Source organism: Pongo pygmaeus, chromosome 6, assembly GCF_028885625.2.
Source record: "Pongo pygmaeus isolate AG05252 chromosome 6, NHGRI_mPonPyg2-v2.0_pri, whole genome shotgun sequence".
Taxonomy (NCBI): Eukaryota; Metazoa; Chordata; class Mammalia; order Primates; family Hominidae; genus Pongo; species Pongo pygmaeus.
The window spans coordinates 50,266,486-50,285,709 of NC_072379.2; the positions used below are offsets into that span (position 1 = coordinate 50,266,486).

The 19,224-nt window shown below is 47.7% G+C and overlaps 1 protein-coding gene across 3 annotated transcripts in view; it reads right to left on the reverse strand.

The window, feature by feature from the left end:
- The window catches only part of EEPD1 (endonuclease/exonuclease/phosphatase family domain containing 1), a 146,275-nt gene that overhangs the window by 52,176 nt on the left and 74,875 nt on the right, over positions 1–19,224 (reverse strand). For all 3 annotated transcript variants that reach the window (XM_054493705.2, XM_054493707.2, XM_063667394.1), the window contains exon 3: positions 9,317–9,368. In XM_054493705.2, coding sequence (XP_054349680.1) covers positions 9,317–9,368 — 52 coding nt within the window. The remainder of the gene's footprint in view (positions 1–9,316; positions 9,369–19,224) is intronic.

Here is a 19,224-nt window from a genome sequence, read left to right on the forward strand (position 1 = left end):
CTAGCTCATAATTAACTAAAACGCCCACTTTCTGGCAGCGAGGTCTTGGGTGGACCCTGAGCACTGAGTTTGTGAAGTGGAGCTAGTGGCAGCTGTGGTGGCTGCAGGGAGCCTGAGTTAGACTCCATACAGTGGAGTCTGGGCTCCACAATGGTACCCACCCCCAATTCAGCTCACCAGCCCTTTCAAGGAGAAGTTGCCATCTTCCTGCTGATAGAAACTTAGCCAGGAAAGTGATTACAATGAGTTTACTCATGATTAGCCACTGATCTTGCTCAACCCAATGCAAATTTATACAAATATATGAATATTGATCACTCAAGGTGGTATTCAAATTCAGCTCTGACTACATGAAGGGCTAAGTGTGGCGGGGGTGGGGGAAAATAAATAAGGGATCTGAAGAACCTCATTCTGATATTTTTGAAAGAACACGGTGTTTTTTTTTAAAAAAAAGAGTATCTGGTGGGGGGTGGTGGCTCATGCCTGTAATCCTAGCGCTTTGGGAGGCCGAGGTGGGCAGATTACTTGAGGCCAGGAGTTTGAGACCAGCCTGGGCAATGCAGCGAAACCAAGTCTCTACTAAAAATAGAAAAAATTAGCTGGGTGTGGTGGTGCAAGCCTGTAATCCCAGCTAGTCGGGACGCTGAGCAGGTAAAATCGCTTGAGCTCAGGAGGTGGAGGTTGCAATGAACTAAGATCACACCACTGCACTCCAGCCTAGGGGACAGAGTGAGACTCTGTCTCAAAAAAAAAAAGTACCTTAAAGTATATATATTTTTATAAGTTAAGATTCTTGAAGCAATTCATTTGGACACCAAGCCCAAATGAAGGGTGTGTCCAATCCACGTTCTCCAACCTCTCACATGTCCTCATGGCTCCCATAACCTGCTAGGCGGACAGTCTCTAGGCAGGCTCTCACACCCTGTGTGTTCCTTCACTTTTAAGTGCTCCTTTGACATTGTCACATCTGGAACCCAGAACCTCCTTCTGCGTCCACTATCCCCCATCCCACATTCTCTGCCTCTCCTGCTGGAGGAGGCTGACACCAACTGTGCAAGTCTGTTTTGCTACAAGTCACACTATGAGAAGACCTGGGCATTGGTTCTCCATCACCTGGGCCAGGACTGATCCTATGGACCTGCTCCCACTCCTGGGAAATGCGGAGATAGGATCGTCCTGTATGCCTGCTAGGGCTGATGTTCAGATTAAATGAGATCATAGAAGATGGGCAGCTGGTTGCACTTAAAGGAACTGGGAAATGGAGCCCAGTCCGCTGGGATGGGTCCTGGATTACCAGCGCACCTGCTGTGGACCTGGGGCAGAGGGCACTTCAACTCCCTTGGTCTCAGTGTCCTGTCTGCAAAATGACAGAGTTGGATTAGATGGTTTTAAAAGTCTCCCCTGATTCTGAAATTCTGGGATTCTATGCCATTCAAATGTAAATGGATCTTTATAATCAAATGTATCTTTATAACTTTATCCCCATTGGTAAATAGTATAATTTTGGCACAGAGCAAGCACTCAATTGTTGCAGAAACTCATAGTGAAAAACTATCCAAAATCATAGTGTCCAAATCATAGTGAAAAACACTCCAAAAGCAAGTAATAAGAGAGGTAGTGTTTATGGATGCACATGTGTGTATATTCAGAAAACACCCTCACCAATTACAGATACAAGCACTTTGCATCCTTAAGTTATTCACACACATCTATGTGAAAATGGCTTATCATCCTCTTTCCTTCTGAAATTTCCCAGGAAGCTATCATTCTAATGTTGCCCACCACTAGGGTTTGCCTGGAAACTCCCTGACTAATCTGTTGAGTTCAATTTTTCTTTTTCTTTTTTTTTTTTTGAGATGGAGTCTTGCTCTGTCACCCAGACTGTAGTGCAATGGTGCCATCTCAGCTCACTGCAACCTCTGCCTCCCGGGATCAAGCAATTCTCCTGCCTCAGCCTCCCGAGTAGCTGGAATTACAGGTGCATGCCACCACGCCCGGCTAATTTTTGTATTTTTGGTAGAGATGGGGTTTCACCATATCGGCCAGGCTGTTCTCAAACTCCTGACCTCAGGCGATCCACCCGCCTTGGCCTCCCAAAGTGCTGGGATTACAGGCATGAGCCACTGCGCCCGGCCCAAGTTCAATTTTTCTAGTCCCAAGCTTGCTGATGAAATGCACATACTCTGTCACACATGTAAAGCACTCTAAGACGTCTTAGAGGTCTGCTCCATCTTCAGGAAAACTAGAATAGGAGTTGGGCTCCAAAGCTGAAATTCTAAGAAAAACACCTAGCAGCAGGGAAGACTGACAGGCATCTTTTCCTAGACAATTTGGCAAAAGGAGCAGTGGGGATGCAACTTCTTTCACATCTTTTAATGGCAACAGATTGATCTCAAGTTGGGCTTCTCCAGAGACAAGTAAGGACGAGATGCCAGTGATGATGATGATGACGACCACAGCAGCAGCTAATTAGCAGTAGAAGGGATAGTACCAGCTACTGCCACTTTGGTGCTTACGATATACATAATGGCTTTTATTTCACACATCTCACTTAGTTATCATAAGAATATCCTAATAGGATAGGCATTATTCTGAAGCTCCATGTTAAAAAGAAGCAGAGGCTAGCCAGTACCTGGCCTCATAGGTCCCCCAGCTAGCAAATGGCAGGGCTGGCTTCAACCCCCACCTCTGCCCTCACAGCATGAACTCAGTGGACTTGTAATCATAACAGAGTCATGGCCTGGGAGGGGCAGCACTGGCAAGGCCACCAGGTGGGTGGCCTGTGTCTCCTGAGGGCCCAGCTCACACAGGCAGCTTCTCAGGCAGGCACTGGTCTCAGGTTGGGTCAGCCAGTGGTCCGCCCTCTGGTCCTACCACGGTCCAGCTGGAATGACTGGCCAAACTATTGTTTGTGGCTTTGCAGGAAGCCATTTGAAAGGGTCATTGAAAAATGATCTTTCTAAATCAAGCTGTACCAATATTTTTATTTCCTTTTATGAAATGCCACATTTAAAGGCACTAGATGGGCCTGTGTTTAAAGCCTGGGAAACAAGTCCCTGTGACTTAAGTTCAGAAAAACAGAAGTGTCCCACTCTCAGAGCAAAAACAACAGAGAACTGCATGACATGTATCCTTCTTACAGCAAGTTATTGCTCTTGGGACCTAATGGATGTTTGACAAAAAAAGCACATCTAAATCCAAAACACTTTTTCAGACCAATGTCACATGCACTGACACTCACACATCTTAGATCTGCTCATGGTTCTAACCATTTTCTGAAACAAGAAATTGGTTGAAGAATTTAGATTGTTAATTGTATGGTTTATAACATTTTAAAGATAAGTGACAAGTCACTTTTACTAGTCTGGGAACTGGCTCTGTGTAGTGTTAGGAGAGAAGAGAAACTCAGAAGCCTGATCCCACAAGGGTCCCCCACCTCCTACCCAACCTACTGCACCTAAATGAAGACAAAGAATAAGAGGCAAAAACTAGAACCCTACTGATCTATGTCTTGGGGGTCTCTGTGTATCTATGTACTGGGCTTGTGTTCACCATTCACCTCTTCCCAGAACACGTGAGTTGATGGTAAGTAGGGTAGATGAAACAGGAAAGCCCCCAAACACAGTAAGGACCACTGGAGCAAGGAAGTGGAGAAAATACTAGAAAACTGAGTACACAAGGGCAAAACGTCCCCCTCTTCACAATGTGATCAAGAATCAACTCTGTGGCCAGGCGCGGTAACTCATGTCTGTAATCCCAGCAGTTTGGGAGGCCAAGGTGGGTGGATGACCTGAGGCCCGGAGATCAAGACCAGCCTGGCCAACATGGTTAAATCCCATCTCTACTAAAAATACAAAAAAATTAGCTGGGCATGGTGGCAGGCACCTGTAATCCCAGCTACTCAGGAGGCTGACGCAGGAGAATCGCTTGCACCTGGGAGGTGGAGGTTGCAGTGAGCCGAGATCATACTACTGCACTCTAGCTTGGGCAATAGAGCGAGACTCCATCTCAAAAACAACAACAACAAAAAAAACATTAGCCGGGCATAATGGCAGACACCTATAATCCCAGCTACTCAGGAGGCTGAGGCAGGAGAATCGCTTGAACTCAGGATGCGGAGGTTGCAGTGAGCCGAGAACACACCATTGCACTCCAGCCTGGGCGACAGGGCAAGACTCCATCTCAAAAAAAAAAAATCAGCTCTGAAAAATGAAGCCCAGGTATTGAAGAGTGGGAAGGAACCACAGAGAGCAGTTTCACAGACTAGGAAAGGGGCCGGGGCCTTCAGGGAAGATCCTCTGCCAGACAGAGCAGCTCAGCAGAGGCCACACCGGGAGGAGAACTCGGCTCTGCCAATTGGGAACCTCCTCAGAGCTGGCTCTGGGCTCTGCAGAAAACAGGAAAACCTTGGCACGTCTAAAAATGGGAAGGCTGTCTACCTGAAACCACGTAATGTTTAGGCAAATGGCTGGTCATGTTAAGTTAAAATACTAAGATCCTAATAACAAGGCCTAATATTAGCAAGAAAAAGCACCTATTTTCTATGAGACCTTAAAAGACTGCTACTTCTTTTTAGCTTTTTATATTAGGTTTTACATAATTTAAACCTTTTATTGTTCGAATTTAATCTACCAGTACTTGTGAAGGAAATGGCCCCTTTAGAATAGCTTCCATCTTAAAAGAGGAGGCCTGTGCAGGTCCCCACTGTTGGGATTGTCTGGCTAGAAGCGACCAGTTCTATCGCAGCAGGGTGTTGGGAGTTCAGTAATTACAAAACTCAAAGGCAGGTTGTCATCTGAAGCTCGGCTGCACAAGAGTAAAAGAGGTTTGAGGTCTGCAGAATGTGTGTCTAACTAAGCCCTTTTTTTCTGGCTCTACCTATTGAATTAAGACTATTTTCTTAATGAAAGGAAGATGCAGGTGAACTAAAAATAAAAACTGGGTTCTCACAAATAGAATGACAGTGTTTACTTCTTCTCTTTTGGTGCCAAAAAAAAAAAAAAAAAAAACCGAGCTTAATTGGCCATAAAAGTCAAATTGACAACTCATAGATTCTTTCTGACTAGTTAATAATAGTGATGGTGATAATAAATGATACTCTACAGCAGCGTTCTTGAACTTTCGAGCACATAATCACCTGGGGGCTTTTTAGAATGTAGCTCTGATTCAGGGGGTCTGAATTCAGGGAGCTGGGATTCTACATTTCTAACAGGCTTCTAATGCTGCCGGTCTGTGGGCCACACTTCGAGTAGCAAAGCTCTACATTTGACAGATAACTTTTCTTGGTGGCTCTTTAATCAGTCCAGGTGGAAGGGGATCTGTAAGTCACGAGGCCCTTTAGGAACTCATCTTATTCCGGCATATCAACTGGACCAATCCTTTTTTTTTGAGACAGAGTCTCATTCTGTTGCTCAGGCTGGAGTGCAGTGGCACGATCTTGGCTCACTGCAACCTCCACCTTCCGGGTTCAAGAGATTCTCCTGCCTCAGCCTCCTGAGTAGCTGGGAGGCACCCACCACCACACCCGGCTAATTTATTTATTTTTATTTATTTTTATTTTTATTAGAGACACAGTTTCGCCATGTTGGTCAGACTGGTCTCAAACTCCTGACCTCAGGTGATCCACCCACCTTGGCCTCCCAAAGTGCTGAGACTACAGGTGTGAGCCACTGCACCTGGCCTCAACTGGACCAATCTTGATGCACAAAATAGCACTATGCCAGGTAATATATCATATGTCACTCAAAATGTAACTGGCTATCAAGCTCATGATGACTGCTTCTGAACTTTTCGAGAAATGTTTGCCGCTTGCCTGGCACACTGGAAGCTCAACAAATGCCTGTAGCATAAGGGAATGAATGAATGAATGAACAGAAGGAAGGAGGAGGAAACAGCAAATTTGGCTCCCTGCTGGCCCCTGTGCACATTCAGACCATCTTGTAAAGCTTCTTACTGGTCATATTTTGAGATGGGGGGAACAATACAAAATCATCTGCAGACTTGGGGAGAGAGAATCAGGGTAGAGGAGGAGGAGGAGGAAGGGGAAAGAACACGGGCAGCAGTTAACTCTTGGAGATCACTGAGTGCCAGGCACAGTGTTGAAGTCCCTTACATGAACTACCTAATTAGTCATCTTAAAACCTCTGTGAGTTAAGAATTAGAATAGTTTCAATTTTATAAACTGGGAAACTAAGGTACGAGAAAGTAAGTAATCCAAGATAATCCAGTTAGGAAGGTGGGCTTAGGGCCTGCTCCATCGCAGCCTCAGCATCAAAATCAAATCCTCAGGGCAGCACAACTGGCTCCGCCACCAGCCACAGTAAGCCCTGACCCTACTTCTCTGTTAGGTTTTGCAAGTAGTTAATACTCACGGATTGGGTTGGCTCTGGGGCCTCTCTAAATCAGGTGTACACACAGCTCAAAAGATATAACTGTTATTTTTGTTTTCGTTTTTTTTTTTTTTTTTTTTGGGACAGGGTCTTACTCTCTCGCCCAGACTGGGGGGTGCAATGGCGCGATCTCGGCTCACCACAACCTCTGCCTCCCAGACTCAAGCGATTATCCTGCCTTAGCCTCCCGAGTAGCTGGGAGTACAGGCACATGCCACTACCGCCTGGCTAAGTTTTGTATTTTTAGTAGAGATGGGGTTTCACCATGTTGGCCAGGCTGGTCTTGAACTCCTGACCTCAAATGATCCACCCGCCTCCGCCTCCCAAAGCACCGGGATTACAGGCGTGAGCCACTGTGTCCAGCCATAACTGTTATTTTTGGCACCTGCATTTTTATTATACTGATATACCCCAGCACTAGGCTCCACATTTGCTAGCTTTGTCTGATGGTTATTTATTTATTTATTTATTTTGAGACAGAGTCTTGCTCTGTTGCCCAGGCTGGAGTGCAATGGTGCAGTCTCGGCTCACTGCAACCTCCGCTTGCCAGGTTCAAGCAATTCTCCTGCTTCAGCCTCCTGAGTAGCTGGGACTACAGGTGTGCACCACCATGCCCAGCTAAATTTTTGTATTTTTAGTAGAGATGGGGTTTCACCATGCTGGTCAGGCTGGTCTTGAACTCCTGATCTCATGATCTGCCTGCCTTGGCCTCCCAAAGTGCTGGGATTATAGGCGTGAGCCACCACACCCAGCCATCTGATGGTTTTTTTAAATCGAGAAATAAAACAAATAACCATAATGAATACTAAGATGACAATTTTTTGAGGCGGGACACTAGAAAAGTTTCAAGAACATACAAGGAACTCACATACCCCTTTACACAGAAGGATCAATTGTTTGTATTTTGCCTCATTTACTTGATGAGTTATTCTCATCTTTCTCTCTCTGGCTCTGTCTGATACATATACATCACTATTTCTTTTTCTTGAATCATTTGAGAATAAGTTATAACCATGCCCCTTTATTCCTAAATACTCCTGTGTTAATTCCTAAGAACAAGGGTCCCCAGATTGTGTGCTCCTTATGAGAATCTAATGCCTGATGATCTGAGGTGGAACAGTTTCATCCTGAAACCATCCCCCCAACCCAGGTCTGCGGAAAATTTTTCTTCCAGGAAGCTGGTCCCTGGTGCCAAAAAGCTTGGGAACTGCTGCCTAAGAACAAGGCCATTCTCTTACATGATCACAAGCCAATTATCAACTTCAGGAAATGTTAATGTTAATACAATACCTTCATCTCACTTATTATCCACATCCAGTGTTGCCATTTGGCCCAGTGATGTCTTTTATAGCCTGACCCACTATGTTTTAATGGCTGATTGCATATTAAGAATTAATATAAGTAATTAAGAATTAATATGAGGAGAGTGCTTTGGCATTTAGAAAGCCCTTTTGCTACATTAACTCATTTGCTTCTTGCTTTGCCTCTCTGAGGTCAGGCAGCAGCTCTATCCTTGGTTTACCCAAGATAGAAATGAGGTTGAGGGGACATCAAATCCAAAGCAGTGCTCAGGCCCCATTCTCCCCTCACATCACTGGTTGGTGTTCATTTTAAAGACTTATTTGTCTTAGTGCCAACCAGCAGACTGACTACTAATCCAGACATTTTATTTTTTGAGACAGGGTCTCTTGCTCTGACTTCCAGGCTGGAGTGTAGTGGCATGATCTTGGCTCACTGTAGTCTCAGCCTCCTGGGCTCACGTGATCCTCCTGCCTCAGCCTCCTGTGGAATTGGGACCGCAGGTGTGCACCACCACACCTGGCTAATTTCTTGATTTTCTGAAAAGATGAGGTCTCACTATGTTGCCCAGGCTGGTCTCAAACTCCTGGGCTCAAGCAACCCTCCAGTTTCCCAAAGTGCTGGGACTACAGGCAGAGCCACCTCACCTAGCCCCCTCAAATATTTTAAATTCCAAAAATAAACGAATATAGTTCAAGTGCTTGTCTCTCTAACCAAAAACAAATGAATATCGTTTGGGTGCTGTTGCTTCATGTTAGCATCACAGATTCTAATTATCACCTGAGGCTACACATGCAGGAAGAGTCCTGAACTCCCCAGGGTCTGAGAGCTTGGTATCAGCTGGGAGGCCCTTGATGGGCAAGTAGGGGGGCCTGGCTTCCTCGGTGCCCACCCAGCCTGTTTTGTGGAGCCCACCCCACCACGCATGCCGAACTTGAACCCACAACTGGCAAAAAATCCCTAACCCCGGGCTTGACTTGAACATAGAAAGCCGAGACACACTGGGGGTCTCTTCCAGGGCACAGTGAAACGTTAGTTTGGGGGCAGGGAGGCAGTTTCCCAATCCTCAGTAGTAGCCTAAAAAGAGATAAAAACACATGAACTTGACTACTGAATAGAGAAGTACTGGTTTTGGAAATGGAACTATTGGGATTCAAATCATCACTCTTCTACTTACTTCATTTGCCTTAGGCAAGTTACTGGGTCTCAATTCCATCATCCCTACACCCAGATAATAACACACACCCAGATAATAACACACAGCAAGCAGAAATGCAGTGAGATGGCCAACACAGACTCTGGCCCGCATGACGCCTCTGGCTCCTAATGGTTGAAAGCACAGAAAGCCTCCTCCAGAGTATGGTCCCCTGCAGCGTGAGCCTCTGCCTTTCACACAACCTGCATACAACCCAGAGAGAGCCAGGCACGGCCGAGTTTGTAGGTGTGAACACAATGTCAGCAAGGTAGGGGGCTGAGATTAAAATTCTGCATGATTCGCTGTCAGGAATACAAAATAACTGACCGTCTTTTCAGTAGGGGCTGTCTCTGGTGACAGGGAGTTGAATTTTTCTTATGTGTGGCCCTCTGTTCTTGGTTTGTGAATGTGGAAGGAAGAGTAAAATATTTACCTTTTCCAAGGCCTCTCTGTCAAGCAGTTCTTGCACAGCTAGAAGCTTGATGCTGTAAGAAAAAAAATCAAAACCACACTTGAAAACAAATCATTTCATGTCACCAAGGATCATCAAACAAGTCGCAAGAACAAAAGGCTGAAATTTCATCCTGCGTTTCTATGTCACCTGCCATCTTAAGGTGACCTTTTATTTAAATCAAAATGACCGTTTTGAAAGTCTTTAAAATGTTTCTAAATTTGAAAGTAATTTTTACCATATGATCCAGCAATTTCACTTTTAAGTATATTCCCAAAAGAATTGAAAGCAGGAACTCGAATAGGTAATTGCACACCAATGTTCAGAGCAGCATTATTCACAATAGCCAAAAGGTAGAAACAACATAAATGTTTACCAACAGATGAACGAATAAGCAAAATACAGTACATACTTTTAATGGACTATATTACTCAGCCTTAACAAAGAACATTCTGATACATGCCACGCCACAGATGAACCTTGGAGACAGGCTAAATGAGATAAGCCAGTCACAAAAGACAAATACTATACAATCCCACTTATATGAGGTATCTTAGAGTAGTCAAATTCACACAGACACAGGAAGTAGAACTGTCAGGGGCATTTGAACCACAGCGACTCCATCTTGAATAGGGGCTGGGTAAAATAAGGCCAAGACATACTGGGCTGTATTCCCAGGAGGTTAGGCATTAAGTCACAGGGTGAGACAGGAGGTTGGCAGAAGATTCAGGTCACAAAGACCTTGCTGATAAAAGAGGGTGTGGTAAAGAGGCTGACCAAAACCCACCAAAACCAAGATGGCCACAAAAGTGACCTCTGGTCACTCTCACTGCTCATTACATGCTAATTATAATGCATTAGCATGCTAAAAGACTCGCCCACCAGCACCATGACAGTTTACAGGTGCCATAGCAACGTCAGGAAGTTACCCTATATGGTCTAAAAAGGAGAGGAACCCTCAGTTCTGGGAATTGCCCACCCCTTTCCTAGAAAACTCATAAATAATCGACCCCTTATTTAGCATATAATAAAAAAACTCATAAAAACATCTAGCCATTCTTTTTTCTTTTTTTGAGACAGTCTCACTCTGTCACCCAGGCTAAAATGCAGTGGAGTGATCTTGGCCCACTGCAACCTTCACCTCCTGAGTTCAAGCCATTCTCCTGCCTCAGCCTCCCGAGTATCTGGTTTTACAGGCGTGTGCCGCTACATCTAGCTAATTTTTGTATTTTTAGTACAGACAAGGTTTCACCATGTTGGCCAGGCAGGTCTTGAACTCCCGGCCTCAAGTGATCCACCCACCTCGGCCTCCCAAAGTGCTGGGATTACAGGCATGAGTCCACTGTGCTTGACCTTAGGCAGCCATTCTTTATTCCTTTACTTTACCAATAAACTTGCTTTCACTTTATAGACTTGCCCCAAATTCTTTTTTGTGCAAGGTCCAAGAACCCTCTTTTGGAGTCTGCATCGGGACCCCTTTCCGATAACAGAATGGTGCTTACCAGGGACTGAGGGAAAAGGAGAATGGAGAGGTATTGTTTAAAAGGTATGGAATTTCACTTTGGGATAAAGAAAAAGTTCTAGAGGGCCAACGCAGTGGCTCATGCCTGTAATCCCAGCACTTTGGAAGGCCAAGGCAGGAGGACTGCTTGAGCTCAGGAGTTCAAGAGCAGCCTGGACAACATCACAATGTGTCCAGAGTTGGTGGGTTCTTGGTCTTGCTGACTTTAAGAATGAAGCCGTGGACCCTCGCGGTGAGTGTTACAGTTCTTAAAGATGGTGTGTCCAGAGTTTGTTCCTTCAGATGTTTGGACATGTTTGGAGTTTCTTCCTTCTGCTGGGTTCGCGGTTTCGGTGACTTGAGGGAAGCTGCAGACCTTTGCGGTGAGTGTTACAGTTCATAAAGGCGGCGCGTCTGGAGTTGTTCCTTCCTCCCGGTGGGTTCGTGGTCTTGCTGACTTCAGGAATGATACTGCAGACCTTCACAGTGTTACAGCAGCCTGGACCCAAAGAGTGAGCAGCAGCAAGATTTATCGCGAAGAGCGAAAGAATGAAGCTTCCACAGTCCGGAATGGTAGGCAAGCCAGTTACCGCTGCTGGCTAGGGGGTCTGCTTTTACTCCCTTATCTGGCCCCACCCACATTTTGCTAATTGGTCTATTTTACAAAGAGCTGATTGGTCCATTTTACAGAGCACTGATTGATCCGTCTTGATAGAGTGCTGATTGGTGCATTTACAAACCTTTAGCTAGACACAGAGTGCTGATTGGTGTGTTTACAATCCTTTAGCTAAACAGAAAAGTTCTCCAAGTCCCCACCCCATGAGCTAGACACAGAGCACTGATTGGTGCGTTTACAAACCTTTAGCTAGACAGAAGACAGCTAGAAAAGTTCTCCAAGTCCCCACCTCCCAGAAGCCCAGCCAGCTTCACCTCTTACTGGCACTGGCAGCGGGACTTTGCCAGGCACCTAGCCTGGGCACTAAAGCAGCCCAGAGGGAGCTCGTCCCAGACAATCAAGAGGAAAAGGGGAAACGAGAAAGACACGGAGACCTGCTATCGTGGCCAACAATCCCGCAAAGAGGGAACGGCGGGATTCAGCCTCTGATTAAGCCCAGCAGGTGCCGGCTGGCGGCGCCTAGTGCGGAGCTTGCCAAGCCCGCGCTCACCTGGAACCCGCGGCCCGCCAGCGCCGCTTCTGCCCTCGCCTCTCTCTTCACACTTCCCTGCGAGCAGAGGGAGCTGGCTCTGGCCTCCGCCACCCCCAGAGAGGGGCCCTCATAGCGCAGCGGCGGGCTGAAGGGCTCCTTGAGCGCGGCCAGAGGGGACGCCGAGGCGGCGCCTAGAGAAAGCGAGGGCTGCTAGCATGTTGTCACCTCTCAACAAGACCTCATCTCTACTAAAAATACAAAAAATTAGCCTGGTGTGGTGGTGCATGCCTGGGACCCCAGCTACTCAGGTGGCTGAGGTAGGAGAATCTCTTGAGCCTGGGAGGTCGAGGCTGCAGTGAGCAGAGATCACGCCACTGCACTCCAGCCTGGGTGACAGAACGAGACTCTGTCTCAAAAAGAAAAAAGGAAAAAGTTCTAGAGACAACGTTGGTGATGATTATACAACAACGTAAATGTACTTTATGCCATGCCACTGAACTGTACACTTAAAAAGGGTTAAAATGCTATATTTTATTTATAAACATTTTGCCATAAAAAATTCTAAAAGTATCTGCTACTTACTGTGAGGAATTTGAATACATTCAGAAGAATATAAAGAAAAACAGTCACCCAAATAGCTAAGGCCATCGCTTGCAAAGGGACCCTGCTCAGCCACTCATTTGTTTTCCAAACATTGACAGCGCCCTACTGTGTGCAGGTGACCAAGGATCCATGATTGCTATGGCATTCCCTGCCTGGAAGGCACTCACAGCCAGTCCAGAATATGATGTACTGTATGCCAAATGGGCACACAGAGATGCAGAGGGGAGCCGGGCCCAGCTGAGGCCAGAGGATTCCTGGAGGGACCAGGTTAGCTTTGTCAGGGAAGGAGGGCTGGGAAAAAAGGCGATCACAGAGGAGGTCTATAGAGGCTCCAAGGGGAGAGATGACTCGCTGGTTTCCAGGTGCCTGAACTGAGGCTACAGCCAGCAACCAGGGTGACAGAATTGAGAACTGTATGTAGGTTGACAGGGGAGGTATTTTCCCCTTTTTGACATGTTGCTTTTGAAGTGTTCATGGACACAACGAGCAGGTGGTCGATGCTGTGGGGGAGGCCTGGGCTGGAGGCCGTGGGGAAGGCCTGGGCTGGAGGCTGTGGGGGAAACCTGTGCTGGAGGCTGTGGGGGAGGCCTGGGCTGGAGGCCGTCGGGGAGGCCTGGGCTGGAGGCTGTGGGGGAGGCCTGGGCTGGAGGCCGTGGGGGAAACCTGAGCTGGAGGCCGTGGGGGAAACCTGTGCTGGAGGCCGTGGGGGAAACCTGTGCTGGAGGCTGTGGGGGAGGCCTGGGCTGGAGGCTGTGGGGGAAACCTGTGCTGGAGGCTGTGGGGGAAACCTGTGCTGGAGGCTGTGGGGGAGGCCTGGGCTGGAGGCTGTGGGGGAGGCCTGGGCTGGAGGCTGTGGGGGAAACCTGAGCTGGAGGCCGTGGGGGAGGCCTGGGCTGGAGGCCGTGGGGGAGGCCTGTGCTGGAGGCCGTGGGGGAAACCTGTGCTGGAGGCCGTGGGGGAGGCCTGGGCTGGAGGCCGTGGGGGAGGCCTGGGCTGGAGGCCGTGGGGGAAACCTGAGCTGGAGGCCGTGGGGGAGGCCTGGGCTGGAGGCCGTGGGGGAGGCCTGGGCTGGAGGCCGTGGGGGAAACCTGAGCTGGAGGCCGTGGGGGAGGCCTGGGCTGGAGGCCGTGGGGGAAGCCTGGGCTGGAGGCCGTGGGGGAAGCCTGGGCTGGAGGCCGTGGGGGAGGCCTGGGCTGGAGGCCGTGGGGGAAACCTGAGCTGGAGGCCGTGGGGGAGGCCTGGGCTGGAGGCCGTGGGGGAAACCTGGGCTGGAGGCCGTGGGGGAGGCCTGGGCTGGAGGCCGTGGGGGAGGCCTGGGCTGGAGGCCGTCGGGGAGGCCTGGGCTGGACTCAGCACACAGTAAAAGCATGAGAGCTCCAAGGGGCTGTTTAGGGAGTGGGTCAGCTATGGATGGTGTCACAACACTCCCTGCCAACCCAGAATGCTCACTGGTCATTTCCTTTCCACCTCCAGCAACCTGCACAGGTTCTACGGAATAGAAATAGGCCCACTCCAAAGCACATGCCTCCCTCCAAAGGGATTAGACAATTTTTCTTTGTTTTTTTTGAGACAGGGTCTCACTTTGTCACCCAGGCTGGAGTACACTGGCACCATCTTGTCTCACTGCAGCTTTGACCTCCAGGGTTCAAGAGATTCTCCTGCCTCAGCCTTCCAAGCAGCTCGGACTGCAGGCGCATGCCACCACAGCAGGCTAATTTTTGTATTTTTAGTAGAGATGGGATTTCACCATGGTGCCCAGGCTGGTCTCGAACTCCTGAGCTCAAGCGATTCGCCTCCCTCGACTTCCCACAGTACTAGGATTACAGGTGTGAGCCACCACATCTGGTCAGAATTAGGCAATTTTTAAGTTCACCTTAATTTAATATACAATTCTTCATACCCTTTGTACAACTAAGCAAACACTGTCTCACCAAATACAATGGCTAATTTAAAAGCAGCTTCAAGAAGTGCAATGAAAGTTTTCAAGGCTTATAAGCAACCACCAACACCAACAATAAATCAGGCCGGGCACAGTGGCTCACACCTGTAATTCCAGCACTTTGGGAGAACAAGGTGGGTAGATCATTTGAGGTCAGGACTTCGAGACCAGCCTGGCCAACATGGTGAAACCTTGTCTCTACTAAAAATACAAAAATTAGCCAGGCGTGGTGGTGGGCGCCTGTAATCCCAGCTACTCGGGAGGCTGAGGTGGGAGAATCGCTTGAGCCTGGGAAGCAGAGGTTGCAGCGAGCTGAGATCGCGCCAGGCACTCCAGCCTGGGTGACAGAGCGAGACTCTGTCTCAAAAAACAAACAAACAAAAAACAAAAAACCCACCAAAAAACAAAACAAACAACAAATTAGCAAACATCCAGGCTAATGGACAGGAGTGTGGGCATTCTCTCTGCTCCAACCCCGTTGGCTTTTGTTCCATCTCTTAGGTAGGTTTGCTTTTGTTGTTTCTCTGGCTTGGAGGGGTCTTCCCCAGGATCTTTCCAACACCATCTGTCTCATCCCCCCATTCCAGTCTAACTGGGAATGCCATCTCCTCCAAGCAAACTTCCCTGGACACCCGAGTTAAACCAGCATCCCAGGTCACAATATGTTATTTTCTTCAGTGGTCTTTGTGCTACCTTGAAGCATGAGTATATTGGGGTGCTTTTGTCTGTCTCCTCCCAACAAGCGTGGAAGCTTCTTGAGGCTGAGGGCTGAGAAATTCTTGCTCATGATTACATTTGTGGTGTCTACAACTGGAGCATGGAAAGCGCTCAAGGAATTTATTTGCTGACCAGGCCTGGAGGCCTTCAGGCCAAGTTGCTATCATAGCTCACACATTCCAGCCTGAATGGGTAATAGCAAAGGCCATGCCTTGGTTTCTCCTTCTGAAAAGAATGCCTCAAACAAGATGACTGGGTGGATCCTCCCTTGGTGAAAGGTGTTACGTGAATTATGTAACTGACTGTCATTCATGAAATATGCCTGGTGGCAGGTCAAGGCCATTGGCCACTCCTCAGCACATTCTGATTCCCACTGTGCAAATCTAGATTCCAGGTTACCAATTTGGACAGCAACTTATATGCTAAGTTAGGACTATCCAGTTGTAGCTCAAATTTCAGAAGCCTAATCTGCCTCTGAAATAACCATGATAAATATTTACACTGGAGGGACTTTTCAGATAGTCTCCCATTCCTGCCCCTTTTATGGTCATGAAGTCCAATTTAGTAACAGGTATCAAATGGCAACAGCTTAGAGAAAAGATCTCAACACTGTTAAAATATTCAGCTCTATTTTTCTCCCTCCTATTCACTAAGATACTACATTCAAGCCACAGCAGAACAAGATTTGAAAACCAACAATTTCAGGCTCTAAAATGAAAATGACATTAAAATAACTTCAACTGACTCTGATTTAAGTCAAAACTTGAAGGATGCCACGTCCTGCTCTCATCGGTTACTGTCCTCTAGAACACACCTGGCACAGGCCTGGCATGCACAGTGCTACCCTTCAACCCCCCAGCCTCCACAGAACTCTCCCCCACTGAACTTAGATTCAGCTTCCAAATTCTTCTCAACACCCCAGTGAGCCACAACCAATCTACTGAAATTGGCATATGAGATAAAAACCCATTTATTTTCTGCTCTAAAACCAATATCAAATAGTATGCATTAGGAGTAGGGGGAGGGGCAAAAACAAACAAACAAACCAGAGACATTCTTATACTACCAAAACCCAGCAAGGGCTGGTGTGGTATCACACCTGTAATCCCAGCACTTCAGGAGGCCGAGGTGGGCAGATCACAAGGTCAGGAGATCAAGACCATCCTGGCTAACACAGTGAAACCCCATCTCTTCTATGAATACAAAAAATTAGCTGGGCCTGGTGGTGGGCGCCTGTAGTCCCAGCTACTCGGGAGGCTGAGACAGGAGAATCGCTTGAACCTGGGAGGCGGAGGTTGCAGTGAGCCAAGATTGCGCCACTGAACTCTAGCCTAGGTGACAGAGCGAGACTCCATCTCAAAACAAAAACAAAAACAAAACAAAACAAAACCAAAAAAAAAAACAAAACCAAAAACCAGCAACATAAATGGAATAGCTTTAGGGGCAGAGGGAGAGAAGATGATAAGACACTCAGATCTACACAGTTTAGTGTTTCAAAATGAGAGCAGTGCATATTAAGAAGCTACTGCTAGAGCTGTTCATAACTTTGGATTTCTTCAGAAAGCTGTTTTGTCCTCCTGAGAGTTGCAGTCCTTAAGGTATTCTGAGATGCTTCCTGTTATATAACTGTCCTGATTTTATTTCTAACCTTATTGGAAACCCTTCCAGTTTATGGTATTTATTTCAGTATTTATGATATCAGATTCTTCTAGCATATCAGATACTCCCTGGGAGGAAACTTCAGACATATGAAGCAGCAATAAATCCTCCACTTGACACCACCTAACTTTTTGCCCTGGAAGGGAATCTGATATCTCATATTTTCAATTCTGCCTCTTCCTCCCCTCCTTTCTTCTGCTGATTCTGCAAACTTATACTGAATACCTCCTATATTTCAGAAACTGCCATGTGTCTGAGGGACAAGATGAACACACAGTTCCTGCCCTCCACAAGGGCCCACAGGGGTTAGGAAGCTGCTTCAGCATATGTCCGAGGAAGAGGGAGGTGTCTTCCTGAGACTCACCTGGGTTCCAACATGGACCAGTAGATCCAGGCCTAAGAGGTTGTGTCTGTTAGCGGCCTGGAGCTTGGTCCTCATCCTCTGAGAACAGCAGAGCCTCAAGCAGATGAAAGCTGCAATGAACTATAATTTCTTTTTCTGTACCCTACTTTGAGAAGAGTGGCAAATCACACAAAAGCAGCTGAGAGCAGTGATTTATTTAGATAAATGACAGTTTGAAGGGCAAGTTCTGAAGTCAGGATGAGCAACACTTAGAAAGACCTACAATGCGTGCAATTAAGATCTACAATGGGATTAGAGAAGGTGATGGGGAGAGTGCCAGGCAGACACTGACAGCACAGAAGACAAGCAGCAGCACTGAGGTGACAGAAGCCAGAGGGCACCCCTGCAGTCCAGGACGGCATGGGACACAGACCGCATAAGCCTCGATGGCCCCCCAAAAGACAGATATGGGATAACTCTATGGATGCTTCAAAAGCACTTAAAGGATAAACCCTCAACTATAGAGACACTTATGCTTCCAGAATAGATTATAACCTAAAGGATGCTAGAGTCAGGATTCACCCTGGCTCCCTTTCTCTGAGGATTCTGGCACTTTGAGTTCCCATTGCATTTATTAAATGACATAGTATAGTCCATGAGACACAGCAGTATGTAACAGATAGAGAATGGATGCTATATGATGGATCCATTCATTCACTGTATGGATAAACTATCTAAGGTTATGCAGTATGCACAAGGCACTCCTGGGTGCTAGGGACACACTGATGAGCAAAAGCAGCCTCTGCCCCTAGACATCTGAGTCTAATGGAGGAACCAGGTAAGTGCATCAGCCGCGTGATGGGCACTCTCAGGAGGCAAACACATGGTACCATGTGCCTGCTGGAAGGGCACTGCACAAAGGTGGGAGGCTTCCTGAGGAGTAGCCCATCAGCTGACACCTTCAGGCCTACACAGCAGAGGGGAGGACAGGAATGTTCCAGGCAGGGTGGCAGGAACGGCAAGAGCAAAGGAATGAGGGGACAAAGTGAGCATGGCCTGCTCAGGGACTGCACGCCGACCAGGGACATGAGGAGGCGGGACTGAAGGTAGGAGGTAGGAACTCAAGGATTATTCCACAGAAACAGGCGGGGCTGGCCCTGCTCAGAGGGTTTGTCAAGCCACATCAAGGAGTCTGGCAAGGAATAGTCACAAATAATTTAGGGCAGTGATGTGGCAGAGGCCCGGGGGCACAGAAAGTAACTAATAAAAATATGGCCATGGTGTGGGGAATGGATGGGGATGGGGTGGGGGTGGCAATACTGGAGGTAGAGAGACCCAGGACGGGTCCAGGTAAGAGATGAAGGTGGCCTGTGCAGGCAAATAGCACTGGGCTAATTCTACACAGGTGAGCAGCTGGTAGGGCCTGATGAATGAACAGATGAGGGGAACAAGAAAGAAACATTACCCCAGTTTCCACCTTGTGAAACTGGGTATTGAAGGGACTATCTACTAAGGGACCCAAGCAGGGCTGAAGATGCGAGTCTGGTCTTGGACACACTGGGGTTCAGGGCTTTGGGACCTTTGAGTGGAGTTTGAGGAGGTAACTGGCTGTACCTCAGCAAGTCCTGGGCTATAGATTTGGACATCAGGAGCGGGAGGATGGTGATGAAGGGGAGAGACCATCCAGGAGGCTGTGAGGGCAAGGAAGACGGTCCAGGGTAGGCGCCCAAGGGCCATCAACAATTAGCAGCTGGAAACAGGAATGGGAGGCTGTTATGGAAGCAGCAAAGGGACTTCCAGGAAGGTAGAAGGGAAACCCGGAGAACACGGCCAGCAGCCATGGGGGGAGAGTGCTGCAAGAGGGCAGGGAGCCAGTTGTTCAGAATTTACAGAATGCCAGGTAAGCAAAGGCTGGTGGCATTGGAGAGAGCGGCTGCAGGGGGTGGTGGAGATGATGCCAGGTTTCAGTGGGTGAGAAGT